The following is a 13,053-nucleotide window of genomic DNA, read 5'->3' on the forward strand; positions in this document are numbered from 1 at the left end:
TAGTATAGTTCTATATACTTTAGACTGAGTTGAGATACCAATAACATCAAGGTTCAGTTATTCGATATGTGCCAAATACTATCAGATTTAGATAATGTCAGCAATATCCAGGTAGTCATTTTATCAGATTTAGGTGCCCCTTTCACCACTTTCTAACAAGCCCAACTCATTAGGATGTTTCAGAGAAAGAACCTCAGTAATGGACTGTAGATAGACGTCGATATTATCTAAGATACACATTACTTGATATCAAGCAGAATAATATCTGAGCTGACAATATCAGCAGTGAACAACAAAGTGTTAAGTTGGGTATTATCCCCGCTTTTCTGAGTTTCCTGAAGGACTGTCAATTTCCCACAATTTCCAATATGTATAATAATCCACCTTAGTAATGAAAATTTTGAAGTTACTGGATGCTTGAATTTACTCAATGCTATAGAATGACACACTTATGTTAGGTCTGAGTCACTAGGATATTGAAGGCCTGATATGTATTCTTTGAATTTTGAAAGCTGACCGACATGGAAGAGTCATGGGCTTTTAATGTTTTTTAAGGTTGTAAGACATTGTGTTACTAATTCCGTGCATAATTTCACTGACATTAGGATTGTGAGCTTTAAGTTTGTTGGGGTTTAAACTATGTTGTCTTGGATGAAATGTCACTTTGTTGGTAATCAAATAGCAACATGGAGATGGAACTACTTTCTCTATGATGAACTGCCACTATGGTTTCCTTGCTTATGAATCTTAGGCCTTAGTATAATTGTTAATAATTATGGGAAGCAGTGACTGGTCTTATTACTTTACCTTTTTCTAGTAATTTATGTGTGAGAAAATGCTTCCATGTTTTCTATTCTATTCACTTCGGACACACCTATGGCACTTTAAGTGGGCTTGGTATTGGTTTATATAATCTAGCTTGTTTGTCTTGAATTAGCTAAAATAAATTCTGTAGAAGCACAAGAGTTCGTATGATGCATATGAAAGTTAATTTGTAGATATTTTACTTTTCTCTTTCAAGGTAAATTTGCAGGAAATGAGGTTTTATTATTCATCTTAATTATAAAACTGCTGATCTGAATAATTCAAAAGCCAGACATTTGTGGGACAGCTTATAATGATCTTGTGCTAAAACATTGTTAAACGGGCACTACATGACTTCTTTTAATTTTTCTTGCAATAGACTGTCCTTTATAAATTATGTTGGTTTTTCATTGTACAAGTTGCTTCCTTTCATCTGCTTTCTTTCCTTTGGAGAGAGGGTAATTAATTACTTGATACCTACCCAATCCAAATAATGGTTTAGTCCCATATATTTTCTTCTGCTTATTTTCTAAGTTCGCAGGCGATCTATTGAAGAAACAGTTAAACTTTTGCCTGGACCTCATCTTGATTTGAAGAGAGTAAGTGCATACCTTCATGATGCCATTTACTTTCTAATCCTAAATAGAGTTTATTTTTTGTGATTGTATTCCTAACTTTGTTTTCGTGTTCCTCCACATTAACAGGGTAGTTCTACCGTTAGTTCATTTGAAACAGTTCTAGGAGCTCAATCGAATATGGACAGGTGAGGGTAACTTGTCTAGTAAGTCTAAGATGATTAAGTTTTTTTCTTTTCTTTTTGTCAGGTTTTATTGGTATTCATATGCTTATCACCTTTCAGCCCCCTTACATCTTCCCCTTCTTGTGTAATGTTATAAGCGTGTTCATGTTCATTTAGCTGCATTTAAAGGCTTGTTAATTATGTCAAGAAGGAAGTGGCCTTTCTGAATGAGAATTTTGTTTTCTTGGCTCTGAGCATAGCAGATCAGTGTTAGTGGTTTCTCCTTTAGTTGTATTCTTGCCAATAAATTGTAGTTGTTTCACATAGTTGCCAAAATGGTTAAGTTGTCTAGTAAGTCTAAGATGGTTATGTTTTTTTCCTTCCTTTTGTCAGGTTTTATTGGTATTCATATGCTTATCACTTTCAGCCACCTCACTTCTTCCCCTTCTTGTTTAATGATATAAGGTTATAAGCATGTTCATGTTTGTTTAGCTGCATTTAAGGCTTGTTAATTTTGTCAAGAAGGAAGTGGCCTTTCTGAATGAGAATTTTGTTTTCTAGGCTCTGAGCATAGCATATCAGTGTTAGTGGTTTTCTCCTTCAGTTGTATTCTTGCCAATAAATTGTAGTTGTTGGACATATAGTTGCTAAAAACTTAAAAAAAATTCTAGTAAGGTGCTAAAACCTTGAAATCTTTCTGTACGTGTTAAAAGTTGTACTATATATCAACCTTGTTAATACTGCTGACTATGATGTGCCATTGTGATAATGAGTGTTTTAGTTATGAAAACTAGTTTAGAATTTTTTGATTAAATTCTGATGAAAAGGTAGCTATCTTATGTTAGCCATTATGTGTAATTTCAGTTATTTGATATTTAGAACACATTGAATGACATCAATTGCAGTTTTAGATGAAACAGACGTTTAACAAAACAACATTTGATTATTTTACCAGGTATCTTGATGGTCTGCTAAATTTCGTTGGCCATAAACAACTATTTTATTGTGCAATATTTTCTTTACAATTGGCAGGGTTGCTGATGGTCGTCGGTCCCTTGTGTTAGTTGTCTTTATTGGAGGGGTAACTTTTGCAGAGATTGCTGCCCTGCGTTTTCTTAGTTCACAGGTATGCAATATCTTCCTTTGGCCCAACTTCATTTACTAATAACTGTACCTTCCTTGGAAAACATGATATTTCTGAACTGACATTCCATAACTGATAATTAGAAACGGTCATTAAGTTCTTGATGGACCATAGATACTATAGAGAATTATGAACATGATAATATGATGTTTTGTTAGAATTGAGCAGTTTCTGCATAAAGCCTTATAGATTTTGGGGTATCAGACTAAATGACAACTGTCAGATGAAACTCAGCACATTTGCCATAAGTAGGTGTTTTCTAGTGCCACAATACTGCTTGAAAGATTTTGTTAGTTTTTAAATATTTTACACATTTCTTGCTGAAAAGGTGAACAGTCCATAGAAAATCAAGTAAAAGAAGTAGATCATTCAATCCGGCATATCTGTGAATTCCCATTACTCAGATCATTCAATCCGGCATATCTCTTTTGAAAGTCTATATATATATATATATCACATTATTCTTTAGAACTCCATATTATTTATGTAGTACTATTTGCATGTAATTAGCCATCATACATATAACATCTACAACTAGTGAAAAAATAACTGATCTTGTTAGCTTATATTTTACATACTTTCAAGTTGATAATTAGTGAGTTCTTGAAAGAAGGCATCACGTTAATGTGCTGTGCTTTTCGTAGATTGACAACTGCAGAAACTGCCAAAATTACCAGAACTAGTGTAATCAGAAGCTTCATGAGCCCCAGCAAACTGATATCTCCAAACTTGATTACTAATAACTTTGTGGTACTTGTCACTACAATTGATAATTCATGGGGAAATACACTAGTCGCAGAATGTTCTATAGTGCAATGGATTATTTCATTTCTTTAAGGGATCGGAACAGAACACCAAAGATTGGATCTTGCCTATAGTGCAATAGTTTATATTCCTCATTAATACACTGCACTTGTCACAATTGTTAATTGTAGATTCTAGCCTGCAAAAGGATGACTAATTAATACTCTAGGTATGCTTACATTTATATAGTAATTTAGACAAGGGATATTTATTTATTACTTTCTTAGTCAGAAAACCATGGAATTTTCTTAAGTAGCCAATAGACATATAATGCTCTTAAGGTAGGAACAGAGCCTCGTAATTCCAGGGAATATATATCAACAAGGAAGCAATAGTCCTGCGATCAGATTTCTGCATCACGACAAATTTTCCTACACTCTAGCCTATTTCTACTAGCCACCATTACAAAAAATGAGGTAGTAGGCTCTATCCTACCTCAAAGCTTTTAGATGATCGATTTGCTAATAAAGTTATGAGTGCTCCAATTGTCAACCAGCACTAACACCGGCCTTCCTTCCATAGATCTTGTAATTCGCAAAGTTTGCAACGTCACACTCCCTGATAAGGCATGCAATGTAATCTCCGATGGTTTCGCCAAGTCTTCTAGGGTTGCTTTGGCCGCTCGTCAACGTCGACCCTAGGTTTTTGCTAGCCACATCTAGCCTATGTTCATCATTGCGATTGGCATGGGTAAAAGCCCCACACGTCTTTGTGTCCGCCTAATCTTTGCTAGCCAGTCCTTGTGCATGCGTGCTAAGTCCATAGCTATTGTCTGAGGCTTGAAGAATTTCACTTCTAGTTGTATCTCCTCCCATAGCCCTCTGATGTAGCAACTTAGTTGCACCTACCCCAACCATCCGTAGATTCTCAATGCTAGTTTTTCAAAGATGTTTTTATATTTGCTGACAGTTTTCGTCTACTGCAGCTTCTTCAAAGCTTCATCAAAATTATCATATTGAAACTGTCTGAACCTTGATGTTAATCGAGGTAAAATCTGGCCAATCTACTAATGGGTTCATTTCTTTAAACCATTGGAACTATTGCAGAGCTTCATCCTAGAGATAGAACGTGGGCTAGCTTTACCTGTTTCACAAGCTTAGTTCCTTGATAGGTGAAAAATTGCTCTGCCTTGAATAGTCAACCTAGAGGATCTTTCCCCGAGAAGTTGAGAACGTCCAGACGGGTGATTCGGGGCTGAACTCTATTTGGATGCCCTCCAAAGCCCTAGCTGGAATGGCTGCTAGCCTACCCATTAGTCGGGCCAGTGTCTTCGTGTTCTGCAACATCTGCTCCTCCACCTCATCAATGCAATTATTCGTTTCCTGTATAGTTTCCCTATGTTCCAACTGCGTCCTTCTTAGTTGATAAAGAGTTACTTCCAGTGCATCATGACGGTCTTCGACCGACATCGCCCATGTCTTTGCTATCCTCTATGACCTTGTGCTGAGTTGAACAATAGATTTTAGTCAACCGGCCACAGATGTTTTGATACTGATCTATAGGTTTTAATCCGAGAGATCTATCAATAGTTTAATAAACAAAACTAAAAAGAAATCGACAAACCCTAGTCCCTTAGCTAGTTAGGCTTACTGAGAGAGAAGAGAGAAGAGAATACTTTTATTCCTCGCCCAATATAACTTATTACAACTCCTTTTATAATAAACCCTAATCAGTCCAACGACTCAAAATAAATTAAACCAACTAAAGACTCAGCGACTTAATCTCTACCATGTGATCCAACCTCCCTGGTTGCCTCCGGAGTTTGACGGTTGTTCAAATGCATGATAGTCTGTTTGAATAGGGCATCGGATGTCGTGACTGTTCAAATGGGAGAAAGTTTGTTCGAATGCGCCAACGAATTTGTCATATGTTCGAACAGACTGTAGTGCATTTGAACACACGGGATAAACTCTATGTTGTCATCCATATTTCCTCCATTAGCTATTTGGCGTCACCTTCGTTAGGTGAACTGGTATGGGGCGACTAGACCTCCATTCTTATCATGTTGTCAACGTTCAACGAAGCTTTTAATTTTATTGGTTCCTTCAGTCCTAAATTCTCTTCAAGCTTGAAATATAACCCTTGGCCATTATTATGCTGTACCAAGGATGGGCTTTTTTAAAGCCCTTGATATGAAACAGTTCCCCAGCCACTCATAATTTTTCTTACTTTGGTTTTGTAGTAGTTATTTGTTTGTTTGCTGAAAAATAAGAATTTCTGGCTACGGCATTCGAACGCGAGGAGAGTTGTTCGATTGCGGTGTTCCAACACCTGCATAGTGTTTGCAAAGGCCGAGAACCCATTGCAAATACTATTTCAATAGATTTAATCCTCCATTCCGGATCTATCAAACCCCAAAATATTATTTTGATCCATCTGTTGAATCTCAAAGACCTTTTTAATCTTGAAGATTCGTGGTAGACCTAGCTTTCGAAATTAGAGGTCGAATTGTGAAAGGAGAACATATTTGGACTCATATTGCTTGTGAGAGTAGGAAGACATCAAAGGATTGCTGACCGAAAGCGGTTCGTCACATTAGTATCAGAGTCAGGCGAACCTCGAACCTCTATTAATGATGGATACAAGGTTGATGGCAGCAAGGAGACAACCTGAAGATACACCACTACAAGGAGATGGCTCGACTACCGCAACCTCAAACCACCGTGTCAAGCCAACTGGTGTGACCGCGGCGAGCCCTAGCCAGCCTGCACCAAACAGAGGTGATCTTGCACGGTGGAGCCTTAGCACGCAACAATGTCATGCTTGAGATTATGATGCAACGGGTAGACAACATGCAAAATGAGTGGACCAAGTTTAAGGAGATGGCGTTGAACCGGTTGACCGCATCTACACCGCATCAGAGACAGGATCTGCAAGATTGTCCATCAGTGATTGAAGAAAGATGAAGGGACAGAGGTGACAAATTCCCCATCTCATTTGGGGTAGAAAACGAATCAACATCTCGATGTGATACAGCCCTTTCCATTTTTCGTTGGGAAAGAACGGCGAAGTCCATCTGAACTGTCCAATGTTTCCACCACCGATGGAGGTACCACCTACCCAAGTGCAAAACCAGCGACCTGAGGACCCATTGCTGATCCTTTTTGATGAATTTAGACCAGCACCGGTGATGACTCCAAGACCAATGGTGATGGAACTGAATCGGCACACCAGCCCAATTCAGTACGTTGGTAAAGAAGATTGGTGAAGCGTCAACGACTTTGATCCCTTTGAACGGATCAAGGGTACCAAAGGGTTGAACCTCAGCCACAAAGGTTCAGACTTGAACCGAGAGTCACTAGAAAGGCAGACCATGAGGTTCGAGGCCAAACCGCACACTTGGACTTCCCGAGGTTTTCCAAGGAGGAGATCCCATGGAGTGTATTAATCCTACGACAATAAACTGGTCATCTCAGTCGCAACTATTTGGGGTCTGCCATGCAGATCTGTTTCTTCCATTAGGCTTTATCAAATGAGAAGTTTCTTGTTAATTTTAAGTGCTGCCATGCTCTCCATTACTATTTTTGCCCTGCTTCCTTCTTATGGTTCCTACTGCTATAAAAACTGCTAAGGTACTGGCGCATCATGCAATCTCCTTTGAAAATGTTCAAACCACCTCAATTGGTTCTCGCTTAACATATCCTTCAGAGATTTTATCTCTAACTTGTGTCAAATAAACATTCTTTTTATTCTATCGTGTTAGGTAACCCCTCTTATCACTTAGTATCTTCATCTATGCTATACTCATTTTCTGCAACTGTTTTTTCTTAGTTGCTTAGTTATCTTATTCATAAATCATGACTACTCTCCTTTAAACCTAAGGGGTTATACATAACGATTACAATATTACACAACTTGCTAGTTATTTTTTTTGTCCTAGTTAGTAAATATCACTGCTTAAGACTTTTCACCAAAATAAGACACTAAAGCATGATCAGGTGCACACCTTGTTTGTATCACAGGGGTGATGCATCTCAACAATGCTGGCATGGGAACTATATATATGCACATAGTTATTGCATATTGCAAATTCACTAAATTGGTATTGAACATTCAACTTTGTAGGCTAATCTGACAACTACAATGTTTCAGTGTAGCTCGCCAAATCATGAAAGATGAACTTAATATGGTTTTTCATTCTTATGTTTGAACCAAGATTCGAAAACTCAGTATTGGGATTAAGATTAACCATCCAGAAAAACGATATGTATTGGTCATATTGGTCGTATCAGCTATATCGGCTGCCTGTATCGGATCGGACTATTTTTTAATCATATAAATTCTAAATCTTATTTAAAAATACGAGAATTTTTTAAAAAAAATTAGAAAAATGATAAGAAAATAATAATTATTCACATATGAAGTTTAAACTAAAAATTACATTAACTTATTCAAAACTTTGACGAATACTGAGTTGGCTCTCTCTTCTCTTTCCCCATCTCTCTTTTCCCTCCCTTTCTCTATTACTATCAAGGCAAATTTATTTTTTTTAATTTTCTTTCATTTTTTTCTCTCTACCTTCTCTCTCTTATTGCCACAAAACAAATTTTATTTTTTTATTTCTTCTCTTCCCTCTTCTTTCTCTCTTTTTCTCTCAATCTCTCTTTCTCCCTCTCTCTTACTGTCACAAGGTAATTTTTTTCTGATTTATTTTTTTCATTTCTTTTCTCCCGCTTCTCTTTCCCCCTCAATCTCTTCCTCTCTCCCTCTCTCCCTCTCTCGATTACTCCCTCTCAATCTCTCTCTCAATCTCTTCCCCTCTCTCTCACTCACTCTCCACTCTCTCGTCTCTCTATCTTACTCTCTGTAACTGTCACAATCCGAAATAGGAATCATGACCGGCCATGCATCTCAATATGCTTGAGATACACGAAGCTTTATTAATACTTTCTACGTGTACGATGGCAAAAATAAATAAATAAAATGAAGATCTGCTTTATTAAATTTAAAACTAATCACAATAAACATAAAACAATGATATTGTTTTTGAGTCTCTAAATGAAATAAATTTATCTTATAATCTAAAGTATAAAATCCGAAAGAGCGAAAAAGTAAATAGGTGGATCCTAAGTAGAGGTGGAGTCCGGGTACATCTCGCTCAGTCGCCCCGCTAACTATTACCTGAGATAGATAAATAAATAAATAAAAGAATCCATGAACCAATAACTATAGCTCAGTGAGTGGAATCCACTCGAAAACCAAATAATTTAAAAAAAAAACTAAAATCAACAATATACATAACAATTTGCATTAGGCATGTTCTTTAAATAATGACAATGATAACAATAGAGTCACAATTTGTAACCTTGCATAGTTTCAACATATTAACATCTTTTCAATATTTATACTGTCATATGTCTCAATGGGTCTAAACCCTGTGGATCCACATCAACTAGAAGTCACATCGAGATGACACTCGAAACTTTTCTTAATAGCTGATCCGGTTAGGGTCATCAGATGGTATCACTATGTTATCAACATACTTTGTCTTTTTCGCTAACCGTTGAGAGAAGTTATAGTCACCTAGGAAATTTCTCATTCATCCTAGGACTATTTCCTAACCCCGCCAGAGTCACCTAAGAAAGTCACCGCAGTGATCTGATTTAAGACTTTCTCCGGACTTTCCAGATAGACTTGAGTCACCACGGAAAATCGTAAGTGATTTATACCGGGACTGTTTTCTAAGTCGTACTAATACTAGTCTCATTTTTTCTTTTCACTAAATTTAATATTTGCACAAAATATTGTGATGCACTGAGTATAATGATTAAATGCACACAGAAAATGTAACAATTAAATTTTTGCACGTATGGATGAAATAAAAAAATTTGCACACAGAAAATTTACATGGTCTAACAAAGGTACAAAATATAATAAAATAAATATGTGAGTGAACCCGCTCACCTGAGTCTAGGCAAGACAACTGAATCTCAATTCCCTAGCTCACGTGCTAAAAATCACCACCCTTAATAATAAATAACAATAACATTTTTAAATAATAATAAAAAAATATTAAAAAAATTTCTACAATTTAACTCAAAAATTAATAATTTGGGCCAAAATAAGCCCAAATCAGTTAGGTTGGGCTGCAGTTGACCCGCAGCCCACCCAACTAACACTTAAAAGAATTGGGCCCAAGGCCCAATCCAATTAACTAATGGAACCAGGTCGGGTTCCTTGGATTCGGATCCAACCCGACCCAAATCCAAACACTTAAAGGGAAAAGGCCAGACTCGGGTTTCTTCTCCAAGCTGAAGAGAGAGAAAGAGAGAGAAAGAGAGAGGGAGACGCCGGCGGCCACCGTGGCGACGGTTTACTGGCCGCACCCTTAGCTCCTGAACACCCACACGGTCTCGCCGTCCTCGCGAGATGGAGGAGAACCCGCGAACGACGATCGATTTCATGGCCCACGGCGATCGGAGCCATGAGGGCTCCAACGGTGAACACCCACGACACGAGGCCAATGGCAAGACGCTTCCAGATAGAGCAGCAGTGACCCGAAGCCGCCGGCCGGCCTGATTTGCCAGTGAAGCCGAGGAACCCAAATTAGGTATTTTTGTTTTACCCTATTAAACTTTAATTAAAATTTATGGGAGAGAGCTTACCAAGGAGTCACGTGGTGGTCTCCGTTGGCACTCCAGCAAGCCGATTCCACGGCGTGACTCCGACGGTGAGAAAGAAGAAAGCGAAAGAGGAGAGGAAGAAGAGAGAGAAGGGGGCTGAGGTGGTTAAGTAGAGAGAGGATTAGAGTTTAAATTTATAGATTAAAAGAAAAATTCAGATCTAATCTGATCCGGATTAGGCGTGATTTCTCCCTGCACCTCATCGCGTGCTGGAGAGGGAGAGGGGAGGGAGTTGCACGTGCAGAGCATGTGCACCCTACTCTCTCAACCCCCTTATTTTTTTTTCCTAGTTCTTACAGTTACTGCAGCTACAGTGACAGAGATTGAAGGAGAGAGAGACGAGAGAGAGTGGAGAAAGGAAAGAGAGGAAGAAGAAGAGAGAGGGAGACGCTAGAGGGAGAGAGTAGAGAGAAATGAGAGAGATGGGGCACCGGTGAGATAAAAAAAAATAAAGAGAGAAGAGAGATGGAGTGAGAAGAGAGAGGTAGAGCCCATATTGGATTGGGTATCGACCAATCCAGCCGATACCTAGACTTGTTTCAGCCATGCCTGATACGTTTCAGCCTATCCCACTCGGGATCGACCGAAACTTGGAACTATTGTCTGAACTACGACTGAATATTGTACCAGAATTCTGTAAATATTTCACTTTGAATGTGTTTCCAAAGATCTGCATAGTGCTCTTGCGGTATCATTTGCAAGAAAATTGTTTGCATTTAGTTTGTAATATAATTCTCTTGAGTTCACTCGATCCTAATTTAAGATTGGCTAATATTCTTTTCCATGTTCTTCATAAAAAGAACTGCATGTTATATTAATTACTAAAACTAGATAGTATTGACTATTGAAGATCAAATCATGTACTTCAAAATAAGGCATAATTCATTTTCTTGCAATCTGTATATTCTTGGCTCTCCATACATTGGGTACTTTTATCTAATCCAGTACTCCAGCCAGTATAACTGATTCAATAGGTTTACATTAGAAATATACTCATTTTGTACCATTTTTAATTTAGATAACAAAACCATTTATTCTGTTCTTAGCAGCAGCTTACACTTTTTTCCAGATTAGATTTTAAGTTCTTAATAATTAAGGCCTTGTTTGGTTTGAGTTTAGGAACTCTCTTGAACTAATTCAGGGACCCCTAAACTGGTTCGGTATGCAATTGTATTTTTATCTTTTATATATCTAATTAAATTTATCCTTCAAAAAATTAAGACTAAAAAATAAGACTAACTAATTGAATTTGGAGCTTAGCTTTAAACCAAACAAAGCCTAAGGATACGGAGAGTGTTTATTCATGTGTTTAAATAGAATTTTTGATGTTATAGCAAGATCGAAATATATGAAGAACCCTTGTATGATTTTAATCCTTGGTGTGCTCTAGTGAATTAATATTGTGCATCTCAAAATTTACATGAACTGCATTTAAAAACACCTTCATTGAAGGGGGTGAATAGTTCAGAACTATTTATGCACTGAATTTCTTGTGGTAGATCCATAATCAAAGGGTTTTTGTGACTGTTAAGAAATAAAACAAAAGAGCATCGAATTTGATTTCCCCCTTGGAAGCAGTTACCTACAAGGTCTTGTATGAGCATGAAAACCACTGCTCATTCAGAAAAAAAGAATCTATTTATAGTGACTGTCCAGCTGCAACTGTGAGACTACTAAGATGGGAATTCATGGCATAATTGGAAAGAGCTGACTGCATTTTACATGCTTTGCTTTTGTAGATAGGTGCTACATAATTCATTTTTCTCAGCTTACTATTGAGAGTAAATGAACTAGATAGGTGATTGGTGTACTGCTTAAGTAAGCGCTAATTAATGAATTATCATCTCTACTTTCTTTTCCCTATTTTGCAGGATGGAATGGGTTATGACTTCATTATTGGCACCACTAAAGTTGTAAATGGTAACACAATACTTGAGACTCTCATTGCCAACAATAATTAGGAGGCACGAAGCAGTAACTGACAATATTGAGCTTTAATCACACTTCGAGGGAGTCCACTTAGTGGGCTGGTGGGCCTTGGTTTGTAGTTTGGATAGCAAATTCATCGTGGTCGGATATGGAGAACTCAAAATTGCTGAGAGAAGCACGACCTGATGCGGTGAAGTTGCTTGGTATGGTTCGGCGTGATTCTTTTTGTTAGCTTGGTTTGAGCAGTGAGAAATGGGATTTGGTTCATATTGACTTAATACGAAACTTGTTACTATATCCAATTTGATACTGTCAAATAAGAAGCAACCTTGTTTCTAGCTTGTATCTGATATGACAATCTTGTAGATAGCTGTTCTTAACCATTTTTAATCAAGTACCATTTGGTGTGTCACATGAAAATTACAGAGATCATATGGAATCTCTATTACAATGCTGAACTTGGATCTTTTGCTGTTTCTGAATGCAATCCTACTGTTGGTTTTAGGGAAATTCCCCTAACAGGACTTTGTTGGTACTTCCATGGCCACTTCTAAAAAATTGTTACAAAAAATAAAATTGTTGATTAGAGGATCATAATTTTCCGGCAATTCTCTCACGATTTGCTGCTTACTTTTTTCCCTCTTTTCTTTTGACTTGGATCATTCTTTTTCATTGCTATTTTGACTAGAATGGTTGTCAGAGGAGATCAATTTCTGTGAAGCAATTACTTTCTCGGCCTCCAGCATTTCTTTTGTAGAGTACATAAATAAAGTGGGAACAAACTAAAAACGAACGAATGTAGATCCACTGGGTGAACAGAATAATTGAAAAGATTAACAACCATGGGATATCATTATCAAGTGAAAACTTTTTATTTCTGAGAAAAAGAATATTTACCCAATTATATTATAGAAGAATGTACATGGCAGAAAAAGAAATTTATAGATTACAGATCAAAAAAGGAATGGAAAGAGATGAGGCCTGGAACTGGAAAATTATGTTATTATTTA

The 13,053-nt window shown here is 37.3% G+C and overlaps 1 protein-coding gene across 1 annotated transcript in view; it reads left to right on the plus strand.

Moving 5' to 3' along the window:
* LOC140785288 (vacuolar protein-sorting-associated protein 33 homolog) overlaps positions 1 to 12,463 on the plus strand; it is a 45,802-nt gene extending 33,339 nt beyond the window's left edge. The window contains exons 19-22 of the mRNA XM_073133104.1: positions 1,346 to 1,403; positions 1,509 to 1,567; positions 2,576 to 2,669; positions 11,986 to 12,463. Coding sequence (XP_072989205.1) covers positions 1,346 to 1,403; positions 1,509 to 1,567; positions 2,576 to 2,669; positions 11,986 to 12,075 — 301 coding nt within the window. The 3' untranslated portion in view covers positions 12,076 to 12,463. The remainder of the gene's footprint in view (positions 1 to 1,345; positions 1,404 to 1,508; positions 1,568 to 2,575; positions 2,670 to 11,985) is intronic.
* The last annotated feature ends 590 nt before the right edge of the window (positions 12,464 to 13,053 follow it).

The sequence above is a fragment of the Typha latifolia genome, chromosome 3 (assembly GCF_019914945.1).
Source record: "Typha latifolia isolate L0001 chromosome 3, TyphaL0001v2, whole genome shotgun sequence".
NCBI lineage: Eukaryota > Viridiplantae > Streptophyta > Magnoliopsida > Poales > Typhaceae > Typha > Typha latifolia.